This window comes from Cuculus canorus, chromosome 3, assembly GCF_017976375.1.
Source record: "Cuculus canorus isolate bCucCan1 chromosome 3, bCucCan1.pri, whole genome shotgun sequence".
NCBI classification, from domain to species: Eukaryota; Metazoa; Chordata; class Aves; order Cuculiformes; family Cuculidae; genus Cuculus; species Cuculus canorus.
This window is the reverse complement of record NC_071403.1, coordinates 35190585-35207470: the sequence shown is the minus strand read 5'-3', so window position 1 is coordinate 35207470 and position 16886 is coordinate 35190585. Positions and strand designations below refer to the sequence as shown.

At 40.4% G+C, this 16886-nt stretch overlaps 1 protein-coding gene and 1 long non-coding RNA gene across 3 annotated transcripts; one reads left to right on the top strand and one right to left on the bottom strand.

The window, feature by feature from the left end:
* Window positions 1-194: 194 nt before the first annotated feature.
* Window positions 195-13676, bottom strand: LOC128851713 (uncharacterized). Of its 2 annotated transcripts, none has more exons than XR_008449119.1 (3): window positions 13188-13676; window positions 7390-7677; window positions 195-2005 (listed from the first exon to the last, which is right to left on the bottom strand). It is a non-coding gene; the product is annotated as an uncharacterized LOC128851713 (long non-coding RNA). The 2 variants fall into 2 exon arrangements; XR_008449120.1 differs by lacking the exon at window positions 13188-13676 and adding an exon at window positions 7797-7843.
* LOC128851712 (amine sulfotransferase-like) lies at window positions 7718-15992 on the top strand. Its single transcript, XM_054062550.1, is given in 8 exon segments — window positions 7718-7865; window positions 9025-9104; window positions 9107-9145; window positions 11514-11722; window positions 12972-13098; window positions 13683-13777; window positions 14666-14846; window positions 15393-15992. Coding segments are annotated over 8 exon segments (987 nt in total). The 5' UTR covers window positions 7718-7734; the 3' UTR covers window positions 15518-15992.
* Window positions 15993-16886: the final 894 nt, after the last annotated feature.

The window sequence follows — 16886 nt, the reverse complement described above, 5'->3', positions numbered from 1 at the left end:
CATCCCTAATACCAGGAAAATAAGTTAAGCCACACCTACGCTCCCCTTATGTGACTTACGTAACAACTGCATCCCCTGACCTCTGAATCTGAACCTCCCACAAGTGGACCAGCGACCATTTCCACCTGTATTTACTTACCCCGGTCACAGAAAAGGTAAAATTAGTTCAAAGTCAGAAGCCTAACATAGGACTTTTGTCGAGTTTGCCATAAGTACAAACAAAACTCATGATTACAAATAGACCTTGATCTTACACTCTTTTTTTTTTTTTAAATTACAGTAAGTCCCAGTACAGTAATAAAAGCCACATAAATCTCAGAGGACACCATATGCCACAGCCCAATAGTACCAGCTCACTCTATCAGTTGTAGATTTCACGATCACGCAGTGCAGAAAGTAAAATAAGAGTTCACGGCAATAAATGCTATTATGTCAAAGAACTGGACCTGAAAAGCCTCTCCCTCCAACTCCAAGCCAAGCTGCAAAGCATTGAAGGCCTAATAAAAATAAATAGTTTTTAAAAAGTAGCATTTCAGGCCCTGCCAGATTCTGCAACATGAGAGTGAGCAGTCACATGACAGCTCTTTCACTCAGGATATGGAGTATCAGCATCTTGGATCTAGGCACAGTCTAGTGTCTAGTGCTACAAGCTTTGGACTTATTTCAGCCACCACACTGTCTAAACAGAAGCGTGGCCAGCAGGTCAAGGGAAGTGATTCTGCCCCTCTATTCCTCTCTTGTGAGACCTCATCTGCAGTACTGTGTCCAGTTCTGGAATACTCAGCATAAGAGGATATGGAACTGAGGTCTACAAGGACGATCAGAGGACTGGAGTACCTCCCATACGAGGACAGGCTGAGAGAGTTGGGCTTGTTCAGCCTGGAGAAGAGAAGGCTCTGAGGAGACCTTATAGTGACCTTCCAGTACGTGAAAGGGGCCTACAAGAAAACTGGGGAGGGTCTGTTCACAAAGGCTTGTAGTGACAGGACCGGAGGGGAATGGCTATAAACTGGAGAGGGACAGACTTATACTAGACATAAGGAGGAATTTCTTCACCATGAAGGCGGTGAGGCCCTGGCACAGGTTGCCCAGGGAGGTTGTGGACGCCCCATCCTTGAAGATGTTCAAGGCCAGGTTGGATGGGACCTCGGGCAGCCTGATCTAGTGGGAGGTGTCCCTGCCCATGGCAGGGGGATTGGAACTAGATGAACTTTACCCTTCCAACCCAAACTATTCTATGATTCTACAAACTATTTTCTGAACAAAAGCAGTGAAGGAGTTTCTGTGAACCTACACAAGACAGAGCACAAACTGGTAACTGCTGGACATTGAGTGTTGGAGTGGTTTATTCTTTACGTGGAGTAAACTAACTCAGAAAATCTTCAACTAATTAGTGTGTAAAATGCCACTTGGCTTCTTCAGCAGCTGTAACTGTTTTACCATGATTTTGAAAATGTGTTCATTTCTCCTTGAGAACAATATAAAGACTCTGAAAATTCAAACTTTTGGGGCAAAATATTTAATTCTTTTTTGGCTAGTTAGATTTAATTTATCTTAAATATAACATGTCCAAATCTTTGTTTTATATATTGTAATATTAAGAACTTATAGAGACTTTGACGTGAAAGTTATTTTGAAGCAAAAAATCAAGTTACCTAGTTATGCTAGTAATATTCTAGTAGTTCTAGTATTTAATTCTAATTCACATTGCTACATAGATAAGCATTTTTAGATTAAGTGTTCCTAACTGAAGGTTTCAGTGAAACCTATGGATTTTGGTGACCCCTAGGTTTTTCACACAGAAACGATTTTGACACTTTCTATTTATTCCCTTGGGCTACATGGCAGGCAATTTAATTACACCCTCCAGCCCTGAAAGTGATGATTTCCTCTGTGCAGACGAGAGCTCACTGGTACACGATGTTTTATGCATACTATTACGGTCCCGTTGCTCTGCTTTCTGCAGGTGGCACGTGGACATCCCCGGGAGTTGTGCAAGAGAGATCTGTTGAATGAAGAGAAGTGATAAGTTTTAATTCCATCTCGTGGTTATTTCATAATAATTTTCATATGCAGAGAATGTTCAGACAGTGCTGCATGAATTACACTGCATTTTCCATGCAAGCACAACAAAGGGGTCTTTCACGTCTTTTTTAATGGCAATCAGATTCTAGAGATGAAGAGTTTAGAGAAGGGTTTTATTATAAGGAACCACTGCCATTTTAACCCTAATTATAAAACCAATATTCTTCATACCACTTGTATTGCTAAGCAGCAAGGGCTGAGAGGCCCTATGTTCCAGCTAGGAAGTACTTATTTCCTGAAAGCTGTCAAGTGTCATTCATCAGTGTTTCATTATTTTGTAGTGTCAGCATAAAGTCAGCATTTATACCTGCCTATTCTAGCATCTTGGGTGATAAATTCATCCTCATGGAGAACTTGTGTCTGTTTCTAAATCACATCTGATTAGTGTTTTGAGGTAATATATCTTTCCCAGGCTTAAAAAACAAGAAAGAAATGTTTTCTTGCAGACTATCTGTATCTATACAAAATGTGAACGTTAAGATAGTCATCTTTATTCATTCCTTCAAAAGCATAATAAGGTTAGAGAAATCAAATGTAGAGAATTTCCTGAAGAGGGACAAGATAAGGATTTCCCCACTGTTGCATAAGCAAAGCGGTTACTGTTTTGTAAAAAATTAACTTTCTCCTAAATCAATAGAGAAAATATCATAAAGTTCTCACTTGAGAAAAGAACAAAACATAGATGTGCAACTACTCCCTCAAATTTCCTGCTCTTCATGCAGCACATCTATTACTGACAATGAATCCTGGAAATGTGATATTTTACTTAGTAAAATGTGGTTTTTTTAAGATAAGTAAATAACCTCTTCATATACCTCAGTAAAAAAAAAAAAAAAAGTAAACCCAGAGAAATTAAAACCTGCTTTAATATTAACTATTTCTCAGTTCCTTCTCTCTAATCTTGATTTCCAGAACTCTTCTTTTCCCTGTGACTTTTCTCTTCCTTTCCCTCTCCTCATCACCTCCAAATAAAAACAATGTTACATGGGTGAGGTCTACAGCCAAAGATAGCTACTGGTGTCCTACCTAGCTTATGGATCTGGCATACCATGAGTTCACAGTAGTTCATCCATTAATACATTATTTATATATTTTTTTCTCCTGTACTTGTTAGGCAATCTCATTTTTAGATTGGGGTAAAGGTTTGTGTATGCCCAACAGTGACACTTGTCCTTTCTTAGGAAGAAAGTACTGGGCAATAAATACCAATAAGCTACTTTTACAACCATATGTGCCAAAAGCACATAAGCAGCAGAGATGCACTTAATAAAGCATTGATAGTGGTACAATGAAAACTATTGCCTCAGGTCAAAAGAGTTTATTGATATGATGGGTGAAATCTCATCAATGCTTCATAACAGGAATTGTAACCTACACATAGGTTTCGTCATGAAACCCGTTTAATGACCTGCTTGTCTTGACTTCTGTCACTTTTTCTCCTGCGACTTTCAGCTGCTGCCTGGAAATTCTCAGAAAAAAATAAAGGCTGCTCAGATTGACAATACACTGTTGATTCTGTTAAAAAAAAAAAAAAAAAAAGCTGTCTTCCACATGTCTATGCATCAGGAGGCTTTCGTTCTATTTCTTTACCTATTTTTGGTCTGACCATAGAGGCAAGGTGGCTGACACCATGATATTTTTCTTTATTTTACGTTTTCGTCTAAATGCTCATTCCTGTCTCTTGAGATCTCAACAGTGTCATGGAAACATAGAATGGTTTGCATCAGAAGGAGCCTTAAAAATCATCTAGTTCCAATGCCCCTGCCGTGGTCAGGGACATCTTCCACTAGGTCAGGTTGCTCAAAGTCCCATCCAGCCTGGCCTTGAACACCTCCAGGAATGGGACATTCATAACTTCCCCGGGAAACCTGTGGCAGTCCCTCACCACCCTCACAGTAAAAAAATTCTCCCTAATATCTAATCTAAACCTCCCCTCTTTCAGCTTAAAACCATTACCCCTCATCCTATCACTGCACTCCCTGTATCTTATGTATTGCTGCTTTCACCTGTGACCAGCATGATTGGGTGTATGCATCTGTTTTGCCTGACAGCATGAATAATGTCCCAGAGATTACTCTGTTTTATTAACATTTACTACTGACATTTCATTTATCAATTCATTATAATAAACATTATGAACTTATACTGAAGTCATGCCTAAAAGCCCAGATACCTAGGCAAAGTCCAGAATGCTAACAAGGGCATACAGAGAAGATTAATGCATTTACAATCTAAAAATATGACAAGAAACATCACACAACAGTTATTCAATGTGCTAACAACGATCTCAGCAATGACTATCCAGCTGCTGACAAGTGGTTTTCTGGCATCATAGCATAGAGTTGTCTGAAGGACAGACTTAAAGAAGAAAAATGATCTTGTTTTGTAGGTACTTAGAAGGAATTTGTCTTTGGCATGATGAAGCATATTGTAAGAGGGTGGTAGAAGATCACATAATGAAGATCACATAATGGTCCTTAATGCTGAATGAGACAAAAGAGGAAATAAACTGTCTAAATCTTGAAGTACAGTCAAACTTCCTTCTGCTAAAAAAGTGGGACTTGGACAGGCAAAGGGTATTTGCCTCACAAGTTTAAGGGAGAAGAAGCCAAATATGTTGGACATGTTCTTGGAGACCCATAGAAGACATTTATATCATCTGATACATAAATTAACTGATGGCCTCTACATCAGTGGATTCTCTGGAATTTGTTGCTTCCTGGTCTTTTTTAGTGGTGACTGTTACTTGTAAGAACAAAAAATTGGAAGGTTACAGTTTCAGATGACTAACAAACAATCAGTTTCGGAACTTCTTTTACAAGAAGAAACCAGAAAACACAGAACTGTCTACTTATTGTACCTTATTCTCAGTGTCTATTTATACTCATTCTTTTTCATCAAACACGCATGAGCAACTTCATTTACAAATTTCTTGTTTGAATTTTGTCAAAGGCAAAGACTGAAGATGACTCTTGTTGAACCTTGTTGCAAAAAAAATATGACTCTTGTTTGAACCTTGTATTGGTGCAAAATACAAGAGGAAACAACCAGAGAAGCCTATAAGCTGTTAGTAGCACCAAGAACATCAGTTTTGTTTAAATTATACATTAAACCATTCATTCCCTTTCCCAGTCTCCCACTGAACTTTGCCCAGCTGCACCTATAATAGAAGTACATGTTATACATAAGTACATGTAAGTGTTTGGGACCCAAGGTTAATTATTAATATTACAGTGGCCTATTCATCTTGAAAAAGATAATACACGTGAAACCTCTGTTCAATTAACTGCAGAGAGACTCTCATTCTGTACTACTGACAAGCCAGGACAAATTCTAACTTTAGGATGCTGACCTTTTGCATTATACTTAGGATTCATATGCTTTCCCCACTCACTGTCAGTCCAAAGGCCAAATGGCTTTATACACTCTTGCTTTTCACTGGAATTTATTGCTTCTTGCCATAGCTCACACCTTGTTTACTCTCCAGCCACGAAGGTGAAGTGGGACCATAAGTGTTACTCTTTGGATTCTTCAAAGGAATGTGCCAGTGGATGGAACACCTAGTGGAGCACCTCTCCACCTAGTTTTGTGATCAATAGATGTTGTCTTTTGCTCTTATTCAATACCCAGAATAGAAAGTGGAGTTACAAACTACCAGAGTTGTATGTGCCTGATTGGAGCAGAAGGCAAAGCAGAACAGGCTTAATGTTTCACTGTAAGAGTTTCCTCTGTGGTGAAACAAAACCTCTGCCTCAGTTCTCTTTCTGGCTCATTCACATGCTAATCAGCCTGACTCTTCGGTTGTGCAAGTTTGGGGACTACCAGAGGATTCGATCCAGGTTAAAAAGCAACCCTATGCAAAACAGAGCACTGAACTGGGGAACAAAATGTTCTTCTTTGTGATGTTGTCGCAGTATAGTGTTCAGTGAGAAAAGTCTCAGGCATTATTTTCTTTCAATTATAAAATACCTCACAGAAAAACTTAACATGAACACATACATGTGATTAACCCGATCAGCTCATTCCTGGTCTTCGACACGAACCTGGAAGGAGCTACTTCAGTCTGAACAACCCCTTCCTGGTAGAGTAGTGGTTTCGTGCTATTCTTTGGGAATATTGTCACACATAGCTTAGAGACAAAAAACAATTTGTGGAAAAGTTTAGTAAAATATGATGAAAAACCTAACAAACAAACAACAAAATCTAGCAAAAAGCAAAAGATTTTATTCACTTCTGCTCCTCTCCAATCTTAATAATGCTGTTGATAAAAATGAGAAGAAACAGGATTAAAATGAACATTTAAATAGTTAAAAAAATCTTTCTGGACTGCTTTAACTTTTTTGGTGAGTAATATTAGTTCTCTAATCTCTGTTTGCATTACAGAAAAGCAAATATTGAATGCCAGCCAACCAGCACAATGTCCACGGGTTCACATCTCAGTTAAAAAGGAAACATGACAGCTCATGCCTCTCTAGAATCACTCGCATTCCCCACGCAGGGAAGTAGTAGCAGACGTCTTGGTGGGCACTGAACACAGCAGAGAAGGTAAGCACGCCTGGAATTATTAAAGAGGTAGATCTGCCAGTTAAATGATGTGCTATTACACACCCAGTAAAATAATAATTGTACATTGAACTCTTTTGTAGACCATTTTTGGCACATACTGCCAGAAAGAGTTGCAGACAACTGCAAGTAGAGCTGGTTCGTGCTTGGGAGGAGGACGGCTGTCCAGAGCAGTGCTGGTGTGGAAACTGGGGTCTCTTATGGGCTTTTCTGTATCTCTCTACAAAGAAATTAGATTTGTAACTGTGAAATAATTAACAAAGCAGTGCAAAAGTGTGTGGTCACTGGATTTAGGAGATTAACTGGCAGACACCTTTGTGCCTGAATTTTGAGACAGATTTTTTAGACCTTTTTTTTGAGATATGTACTTGGCTGGTAAAAACACAAATGAATTTTGATTATTTTTTTCTCCCATGGTATACACTAGATTGTGAACAGGTTTTTCAGGAAATGGGGCAAGGCTATTTTTCTGTGGCATGCTTTTTCATGGTGTAGTCATACATCTGTAAAAAAAAGCAGTTCAATAGCCTTTGTTCCAAAGTGGTATAAAACCTCATGTTTTTCACAGAACGAGATCAAGAAGGTTTCTGTATATAGTGCATTGAATGTGCTGCCTTTTTGTTTCCCATTAATTCCTTGCTCTCTCTCCTCTATCAGCAAAGTTTTTCATTCGTTCTCCATATCTTTGCAATGTTAGGACTTTCCCACCTTTGTTACCACAATTCAAATTTAAAAGCATACCTTCATTTCCAAATGTGGGGTTTTTTCCATTTAGAGCTCTGATTGGAGGTTATTTCAGTAATGAAACGGAGAGTTTGCTGTGAGTCTGAAGTACCTCACAGGCTTGGACACAGGCAGTGCCTGTCATCGTGAGGTAAGGCAGGCAGCCCCCCACGCAGCTGCAGCTCCCCTCAATCGCCTCACTACCCTGGCCGTGGCATAGAGGGAGGGCAGCACAACTGCAGGGGTGGATGATCCCAGGAAGAAGACATCCCATCCAGCTGCATTTCTTTGCCTGCAGGTCATTGGCTGTAGAACAGAGTCAAAACAAAGGATTTTTGCATTTACTAACAATGCCAAGTTCATATGTTCATAGGAAAAAACAAACTTGATTATACTCATAAGACAAAGGCATGCGTTTGTCTTACACTTGGTAGCACCGCATGTTCAAGGAGTTGTTTAGATCAGAGCCTGCCTCAGCCTTTTCCACATCTGAGGTATGTCCATTTGTCCTCTGACCGCTGGAGGAAAATAGGGCAAGGTGGGCAGCAGGTGTCCCTGGTCGTGACAGTGGCCACTGCACCCCTTCCCCTGCCCTGACAACCTGCCTGGGTGGGCACTCCACTGGAGATCCCCAGGTGCTTTTTGAGGTATCCGAGCAGGAGGGCATGTCTTTGTTTTTGTGGGTTGAAGGGCAGTGCTCCTGCCAAGGGCAGTGTTGCTGGCAAGGGGAGTTCACAAACTGGGAAGGTGAAGGGGAAGCAAAGTGTGTCCTGAAGATAAGCTAATGATAAGAGGTAGGATCGGCAGCTTCATTTCCAAGGACTGTCTGTTGTGGTGAATTCAGATCACTTGGCTAATGCTCCATCTGCCTCTTGCTGAGCTACAGGAGTTTGTTTCTCTCTTCAGCCTCCCTCACTCTTTCTGTATTTCCCCAAGAGAAATTTCTCATCACAATGATTGGTGTCTTTTTCAGGCAAACATACAACAATGGTGTTAGTGGGGAATGAAAACAATGTCATAAAACGAGTAGGCACGTTTGAGAAAATAATACATGTTCGTGCTAATCCATCACAGTTTGCAGAAATTTGCAGAAATTATACTTCCTATGGGAGAGACATTAGTAATGAGATGGAGAATAAGTAGAACGAGACAGAAACTGTAATAAGACATCCTGAAGAGTTTCCATCAGAAAATTCAGAATGAGAGCTTGGTAGAACTGTAGAACATCTCATGTTCAAAGGGACCCATGAGGACTGAGCCTGACTCCATAGTTAAGCTATCTGTGTTCAAGAGCTGATGATATCCCAAAGAAAACTCTACAGCCTCTCAAATCCTAGAGGAACTCTGACAAATGGTTTTTACAGAGGTTGCCTTCAGTTACATGAGTTTTTACAAGCACGTAGGATATACTTGTATATGAGTAAAGGGTATTGCTATACAATTATTTTTCATTCGAAATATATCCTGTTCTTGTGAAACTCGGAAAGCTGAATAGCAGTGGCTTTTTTTCAAGCATTTTGCAGAAATGCACTTTGCTAAAATTAGCCAGTACTGGATTCTTTCTTTAAATTACTCATTTGTTTGGGTTTTTTGTTTGTTTCTGTGAGATGACAACCGAAGTAATAGATTGAACTTAATATTTTCTTATTGCAGGTTATTCACTTATAAGGACAACAGATTAACAATGGAACTACCAAAAGAATATATATTCAAATACAAAGGAATATATTTTGCAATGACAGTGATATATTTTTAGCTACTTACCCCAAATCAGGTAAGAATGGAATTGTTTCTAAAAGGGAGAAACATCTGCCGTTATTCAGCCATTTACTGCAGAAGTGCTTAGGGTGGTCAGCTTTGCTTTCAGACCTGAATCGTATCCGAGTATATGCAGAACAGCATTTAGTGTGAACCCTGCATAGCCATGGCCTGAACATCCAGACACAAGGTTCCTGCTCAGCATACATAATTTTAATAGGGTTAGGTGCATGAGTGTGGACATGATTATGGGATATCTGGAATGATTTGTGGGCTTGCTCATAAGGTGTTTTGGGGATCGCAGAATCCAAATTATAACCAAACAGGAGATCAAAACAAATATGAGTCAATGGTATATAACTGCTTTCTAGGATAATGAGGTAATATTTACCTACATAGCAATATAGGACACTAGTGGGATGAGTTCTGTGTTCCTGTTTCTGAAGCAAATGCAACTGGACAACCACCTGGCTTCACAGTCGCCTTACATGACATCTGAATACTTGACATGCCTAGACCTGTACGTTTCCATACACCTTCACTTTATGCTCTAAAACTGGTCTACCCATTTTTGAAGTGATTAGTAATCAATTACTTGATCATGCATTAAGCAGTCATTTATGGCGAAGCCTTGACCTCTTTGGTACCAATCTGTGCCTGAACTTTCAAGGCCTCTGCTCTCCTCTTCCGTTTGTGCTCGTGGGAACCTCTGCCATTATCCTTTGGTTTTCTTCAGCTGCCTTCAAGATAAGCCTTCAGATAACATAGCTGGTGTTTTATTAGCGTATGTCCTTTTTGAGGGTCACTGAACATCTTGCTGGAATTCACTATTCCCTCAGGTATTCAGTGAAACACTTGGGGCAGAAAGACATTCTTGAGTAAAGTCTAGAAGGAGTGCAGGGAACACAAGGTGTGGTTGAGGTGAAGGTAGTTATGATCCAAGAAGCCTTCAGAGGCGGAGTGGGTGACAGAGCGAGGGGCAAGGAGCCCAGGTGATGCTAGCTCATCGTCTGCCAGCAGCAGGGTGAGCTGTCCAAGTAAGGCAAAGAAAGAGGATAAGAAGGCAGTATTTAAGGGATAAAGATGTTGTAGCACTGAGATGAGCACATCTTTGGAAGCAGGAGTTACAGTTTGCAAAGTGATTGGCTACCCTAGGACAGGAAGAAGTTGGAAGATAATTTTGGAGTTATGAATTGCACAGAATACGTCTTCCTCATTCACACCTTTTCCTCTGTCCTGCCCACCATCCTTGTTCTTCCTCACCAGTTATCAATCCAAGGTACCCTCCAATCCTTCTGTTGAATCTCTACCATTGTGCAGAAAAATTGTCCAGGTTGTTGTCCAAGCAGAGCAAGACAGCCAACACAGGTGTGAAATCACTGGGTATTGTTCCTCTGAATCCCAGGGCTATTCTTTTCGCTTGCCCAGAGACTTTAAATCTGCAACGCGCATACAGCCTAATCTCCAGAACCAAGAGCTTCCTTCCCAGGTGAAGTATTGCAACTAGGTTTCAATTTCAGGTGCCATCCTTTCTCTGTGTTTGTTCCAGGTAACCTACAGCAATAATTCAATGTGCTTCTGCACTGATCTGAGTTCTCTCAAGTGTCCATCTTTACTGGCCTATGGCATAAAAGGCAAAAGGAGCCAACACTAGTATAGTGCTGAGAAGGCCAAGGGACCTGGACCTAAATAGTCCACTCCATAGTTAAGCTACTTAACTATGCTCGTTATCTAAATGACTAATGGTTGGTTTTTTTTGCTTCCTACCATTACTAGCTGTCACATGAACCCACACTGGCATAGCAGTCAGCCACCTTCAGGGTCCTGTCTTTTTAGATCATCCTTGCCAGCAGCTGTGACCTGGGAGCCAGACCTTTCCCAAGGAAATTCAGAGAGCCTCTTGCCACAAGCATTTGCTTTGTGGGGCTCATTTGTGCTTTACAAACATCCTGTTATCAGCTCTTTGTTTCATGACATCTCCCAACACTTTGCAGAAGTTCTGGAAGCAAAGGTCTTTTCCAGATCCACTGAATATGAGATATTCTTACGAGCATGGCTCACAGAGATGCAGCAATTCATATTCCCCCAAGAGAGTAAGGACAGACATAATTTGTGTGAAAGCTGAGTATACTGGGTGAATGAACTGAAGGTTTAGTTACTGTCTGTAGCTTTTCTGCAGGGACAAAACAAAATTATTCTTCCATTCTGCACTCAGCAGTCACCAAGACAATGTTTGCTTTCTTCAGTACATAAAGTTTTACTTATATTCACAAAGTGAAACTCATTATAGCTGTGCAGAGACTTTGTTTATGACAATGTACTATCTTTATTTTTTTTTAAAAAAAACATCAAGTAAGGTTCAAATATAATGTTTTCCTTCTCAGGAACTGTGTGGACTCAGAACATTTTGAGCTTAATATTTTTTGAAGGCCACCGTAATGGAACAGAAAATGTGGAAAATTTAGACAGAATCCCATGGCTGGAATACAATGTAAATAAAAGGGATTATGCAACTCTTCCTTCGCCTCGTATCTTGGCCACTCACCTGCCTTACTACTTAGTGCCAAGAGGCCTGAGAAACAAAAGAGCTCGTGTAAGTGACGTTATTTTTACTATTTCCTTAAAACAAATCATGTCAATTTGCCTCACTGAATTGGTCCAAATCCTACCTTTCTCCTCTTTCAGTTCCCCATATCTCAGTGTAAATGTCACCTGCTTCATATATGTGGGGAGATCAAGGATTTTCTAAAGCCCATTTTTTTTGTTTCCCTTTGCCAAGTCTCTCAGCTCCAGCACTGTTAGAGAGAGAGGGGTGGTGCATCTCGGAAGGATCTGACAGGGTCAGAGACTTGCATTGACCTTTCCCTTGTGAAAACATGCAATTCAAGCAAAGTTATGTCTGAAAAAAGAAGTCTCCCACTCTGAAAATATGAGCAGGACCAGACTATAGTAGGTAGAGAGGCAATGTCACAACTGCCTTTTCTTGCTCTCCAGTGCTGTGACTTTCTGAATAGGAGTCTCCATCATGAACTGCGCCATAGCTTAGGGCCTGTCTCCCACAGAAAATGCCTCCTTAGAGACAGGTGTAACCAGGCTACTACTCTAAGGCTCACTGAAAGAACCCATGACATAAAGGTGAGGGGTCAGGCTCTCTTTTCTGTCCCTCATCAGACAGTAAGTGTTAAGGAGAAAAGACTTAGTAGAAGCTGATACGTGGTGTCAGTCGAGAGGCAAAAGGCTGCCTATCTCACATGTGGTACCTGGTCTGTGCCTGAGGCAGCATCTCCCATGTGGTCAGGAGTCAGTAGGAGCCAAAATAACCCTTGCCCATAGCAACTCCTCTTTTTAAGATGCCAGGGCTCCCTCTTACATGTCACGCAAAGTCTTCTTGCATGCTGTCTCTGGCACCAGCAGCACAGTCCAGGAGTTGAGGTCACACAGTACTGATGCTGTCAACACTATCAAAGCTGGGATTTATGAGAAACTCCTTTTTACTTTATCATGGCTGTACACAGAAATATGAAGCTGAACCAAAATAATTACTTTCTAGTCTTGTTATTTCAACCTGACTGCCTTGTACAGATGAACATTATCACTGAAGCCTGTAAGACTGATACCATGAAGACAGTTAGCCACAGGCACTGAGCGACTGCAACTACAGAAATACCACCACCTATAAACAAATTGACAGCACTACCTTATCCAGAATTTACCTAATGTGATTGTCACATTCAAACTGTTTTCACACAGTTTTAGTGGGACCTGCATGGAAAAATGCTCTGATGGGCAGGGTAATGAAGTCCTTCAGTATCTCTGAGCTAAGTCTTCTTATTGTTTTGCAGATTATTTATATTACCAGGAACCCTAAGGATGTTATGATTTCTTACTACCACTTTTCCAAATATATGAAAACACTAGAGGAAATCCCAGATTTAAACATTTTCATGGAGAGATTTTTATCTGGCAAAGGTAAGATATCTATTTTACTAAGGAGCCCAAATCTTGTTCCATGACCTCAGTTTGAATGAAGATTAATTACATCAATAAATATAAATTACCAGAATCCTTGGCTATGCTGATCTGAATCCAAAGCTTCAGAGCCGCCTGAGCTTCACACCGCTTTATGATGAAAGCTGGTCCATAGGGAGTATCATAGTCATGGCTTTGCTGCTCCACAATAACATGCAAGCTGCTTATTTTATCTGAAATAGATGCTGGTTCAGAACATAATCATTATGACTGAAAATCTTCTAACACTTTCTGCAGTTGGTTGGTGGAGCTGAACCCATAAGAATAGACAGTGTACAGCAAAGATAGAGAAGTAGGTTTTGCTTCTGCTGGTATTAGTTTAGATTACTAGAAGCAAAAGGGCATTTGCCACACTAGCTCGGAGAATTGTCACAGACTGTGAGCATGTATCCCTCTGATTATGAAAAAATATTCTTTAAAAAAACCCTTTCAAAGACCTAAATGGCTGATAATAATACTGTTTTGATCCTAGGTGTTAATAGTATTTCTCTTTATTTTTTGTTTTAATAATTTCCCTTGCTAAGTACTTGCCAGTTCCTGGCTGGATCACGTCTCAGGCTGGTTCAGTCATGCAGAGGATTTCAATATACTCTTTCTTACCTATGAAGAAATGAAAAAGGTGAGGTCAATTAGTATCACTGTACTCCAGATATTCTCTTCCTAATTTGAGTCCATTTTCAGACAGTTCTCTACAATTACACTTTATGTTGGAAAGCACATAATTTGTTGCGGAGTAGATTAAAACTGAGACTTCTGAGAGGATGAAGTAATTTGTCTCATTGGTTCAACGTCTTATCAATTACTAGACAACTATTAGGTAAAACCATCTTCACGGCCACTCCCTCAAAAAAACCCCGTCCTGAAATAGTACAGAACAAGACTTTCCTAGGTATCTTCAACAGGAATATTGATCTCATAAGGACAGTTCTACTAAAGGAAAGAAGCACTGAAGGGCAGGTTTTAAAGTGCTTGAGGATCTCTCAGACTGCTGACCAGAAGTTTCCTTCTCAGTGGCTGACTGTGCCTTTGTGTAACTTCTCATTTCTCTGAGGTGTCTGTCCTTCTCCTTGGAGGCAAGCCCGAAAATGACCCAACTACAGCATCACAGCCCACGTCATGTGCTGCTGCACTGGTCCCTCTTCCTTCAGAGGCTGGGGTTGCTCAAATTGAGTCCCTTGCTAGGGCAAGTCTGACAAAACCCCCATGGGCTGAGTGCCTTCACAGTGACAGGTGCAGTTTCACAGGTGACTTTGCCAGGGCATCTAATGTAAGATGCAGACTGGATCTGCCCTATGGGGAGAGCATAGAATTTCCCATCTCCAAGGGCGTAGTGCTGCAGTGAGCTATAGCACCACTGCTCTCCACTGTTGAACTGATACAAACAAGACTTGCTCACATAAAAATTATGGTCAGTTTTGCACTCAAATGCATGTCTTTTACTCTCTTGTATTTCACCATTGCATGCATTTAGTTCTTTGCATCATCAGGACTCTTATTATTATTGCAGGATCTCAGAAGTGCTGTGCTGAAGATCTGCAACTTCCTAGGCAAGAAACTGAATGAAGAGGAACTGGACAGTGTTGTGAGACAGGCTACATTTGAGAACATGAGAAAAGATCCCAGGGCGAACTATGAGAGCCTGCCAGATGACATCATAGCGAGAGAGAAGGGTAGTTTTCTACGAAAAGGTAAAGTGGAAGCAGTCTGATGGAACAACCATTTGATCCCACACTTCTTGGTGTAAGAATAATCAGTGATTTACCATATTTTCCTGAGTATAGTAAAACAGTAATGTTTTACTGATTGTAGCTCAAGTTCTAACAGGCCTGTCAGATACAGGCTCCTGGGGCATTGCTAAGACGTCCTAGTGCTGAGGGTAGGGGAGACCTCCAAAGATTAAAGAGAGAGGTGCACTGAGAGAAAAATAAGAATTGTTGCTTTAATAATTTCCTCTTTGGTCTCAAAGGAATCAGTAAAACACCAAAACAAATGGTGTTCCTCAAATTACTTTATGAGGAGTCAAGATTATATGTCTATACTCTTCTTTTTGAACAGCACCTAGAGTTGGAAGCACATACTCAAAAGAGCACACAGAGCCTTACTAGGCAGGCCAGCAAGAGGGAGGTACTACGAAAGGAAGGATTTTTCTTCCCAAGACTAGCACATGGTGTTTGCAGTGGGCTTCAGAGATGCACATTCTGCTCCTCACTTCCCTTTGCTGCCTCTTTCCTCAGGCACTGTTGGAGACTGGAAAAACACGATGACAGTCGCACAGAATGAAAGGTTTGACAAAGTTCTTGGAGAGAAAATTAAGACCCTGCCCATCAAATTCGTCTGGGATATTAACAATGAAGCGTAGGCTGGTTTTTGCATTTCATCACCCTGAGTGGACATATCTGAAGTTATAGAAGAAGAAAATACATCCACTTTCATCTGTGTTATAAATACAATTATGACGACAACTCAGTCACAAAATATGAGTTGTCTGAGGAACCTATTCAATTCCACCAGTTTCCCATTTGTAATTTTACAAGGTATTTTAATTAACTTTCTTAGTAAACTGACTTTCTTCATGTTTGCTTTTACTTTCATTGGTTTTAATAATAAAAGGGTTTTAGACGACAAAATGAGGATAGATTGGTACTTCTAAAAACTTCCTGAAAATTGTTTCCCTTGTGCATTTTGTGAGACTTCTTTTGGTACAACCTTCAATGTCCAAACTGGATGTAAGACTGACCAGCTGTGGTGTGGTTATGCTTTGACATGTTTGAGTTCCTATTTCCATGGTAAACATTGATACTCAACCCTCTGCTATTAAAGTGACTTTTGTGTTGCATTCGCTGGCGTTGCTTATTGACAGAAACACTTCATTGCATTGTCTGTTATGGTTCTCAAGGTCATCATATCTGACAATTTGCTACTTGAAAGACTGAGGAAAAATACAAGCCATAGTCATAGCAGTTTTGAAAAGAAGGTTCACTCTATCGTACCTGAGGATCTGCTACAGCTAGTGATGTAAAAAAATACTGGCTATCTATGACTACGTCCTTCCTCATATTTTCATTGGCTCACTGTCATGGTTTAACCTGTCCACGATTCAACTTGATGAAGTGGCTTCCTCATGGGCTTCTGCTGAGAAGGCAAGCAGAGAGATGCATCTCAAGATTATTTTCTATCAACAACTCAACAAGTATTTACAAATTCAACAACTCTACTCCAGACATGCACCTGCCCAGTGATATATTGACCTTTGCAGATAGGAATGACTTATGTTGCTTACAATGGGGGGTCCAACTCCTGGGTATTTTTCTACCTATTGAAACTACTCACAAACTAGAGGCACAATTCTGGCCTCCTCATGTACATAGTTAAGTCTCTGACACATTTCTAGCATTCCAGTAATCTTCTGTCCCTTTCAGTACAAACTCAGTCATGGGGGCAGAGGGAAAAGACATGATCTGAGAAGGAAAAAATTTGTTCCAACTTTTATTTCACACAGCACCCACATTTCCCTGGTGGGGAAGGCAAGTTTTGGACCCCAATCCCTGCTTCCTGCTATGATGTCTACATCATCAAACTATGGTGACTGCTTTTCATTACTATTGAATCAATGTCCTAACTACCTGTCACAGCAGTGATTTGATAAAGAGCATGTAACCTTCGCTTTCCCATAAATTGTTTCAAAAATGTAAAACATCCTTCCAGTTCACATAACAGCTTTTTTTTGT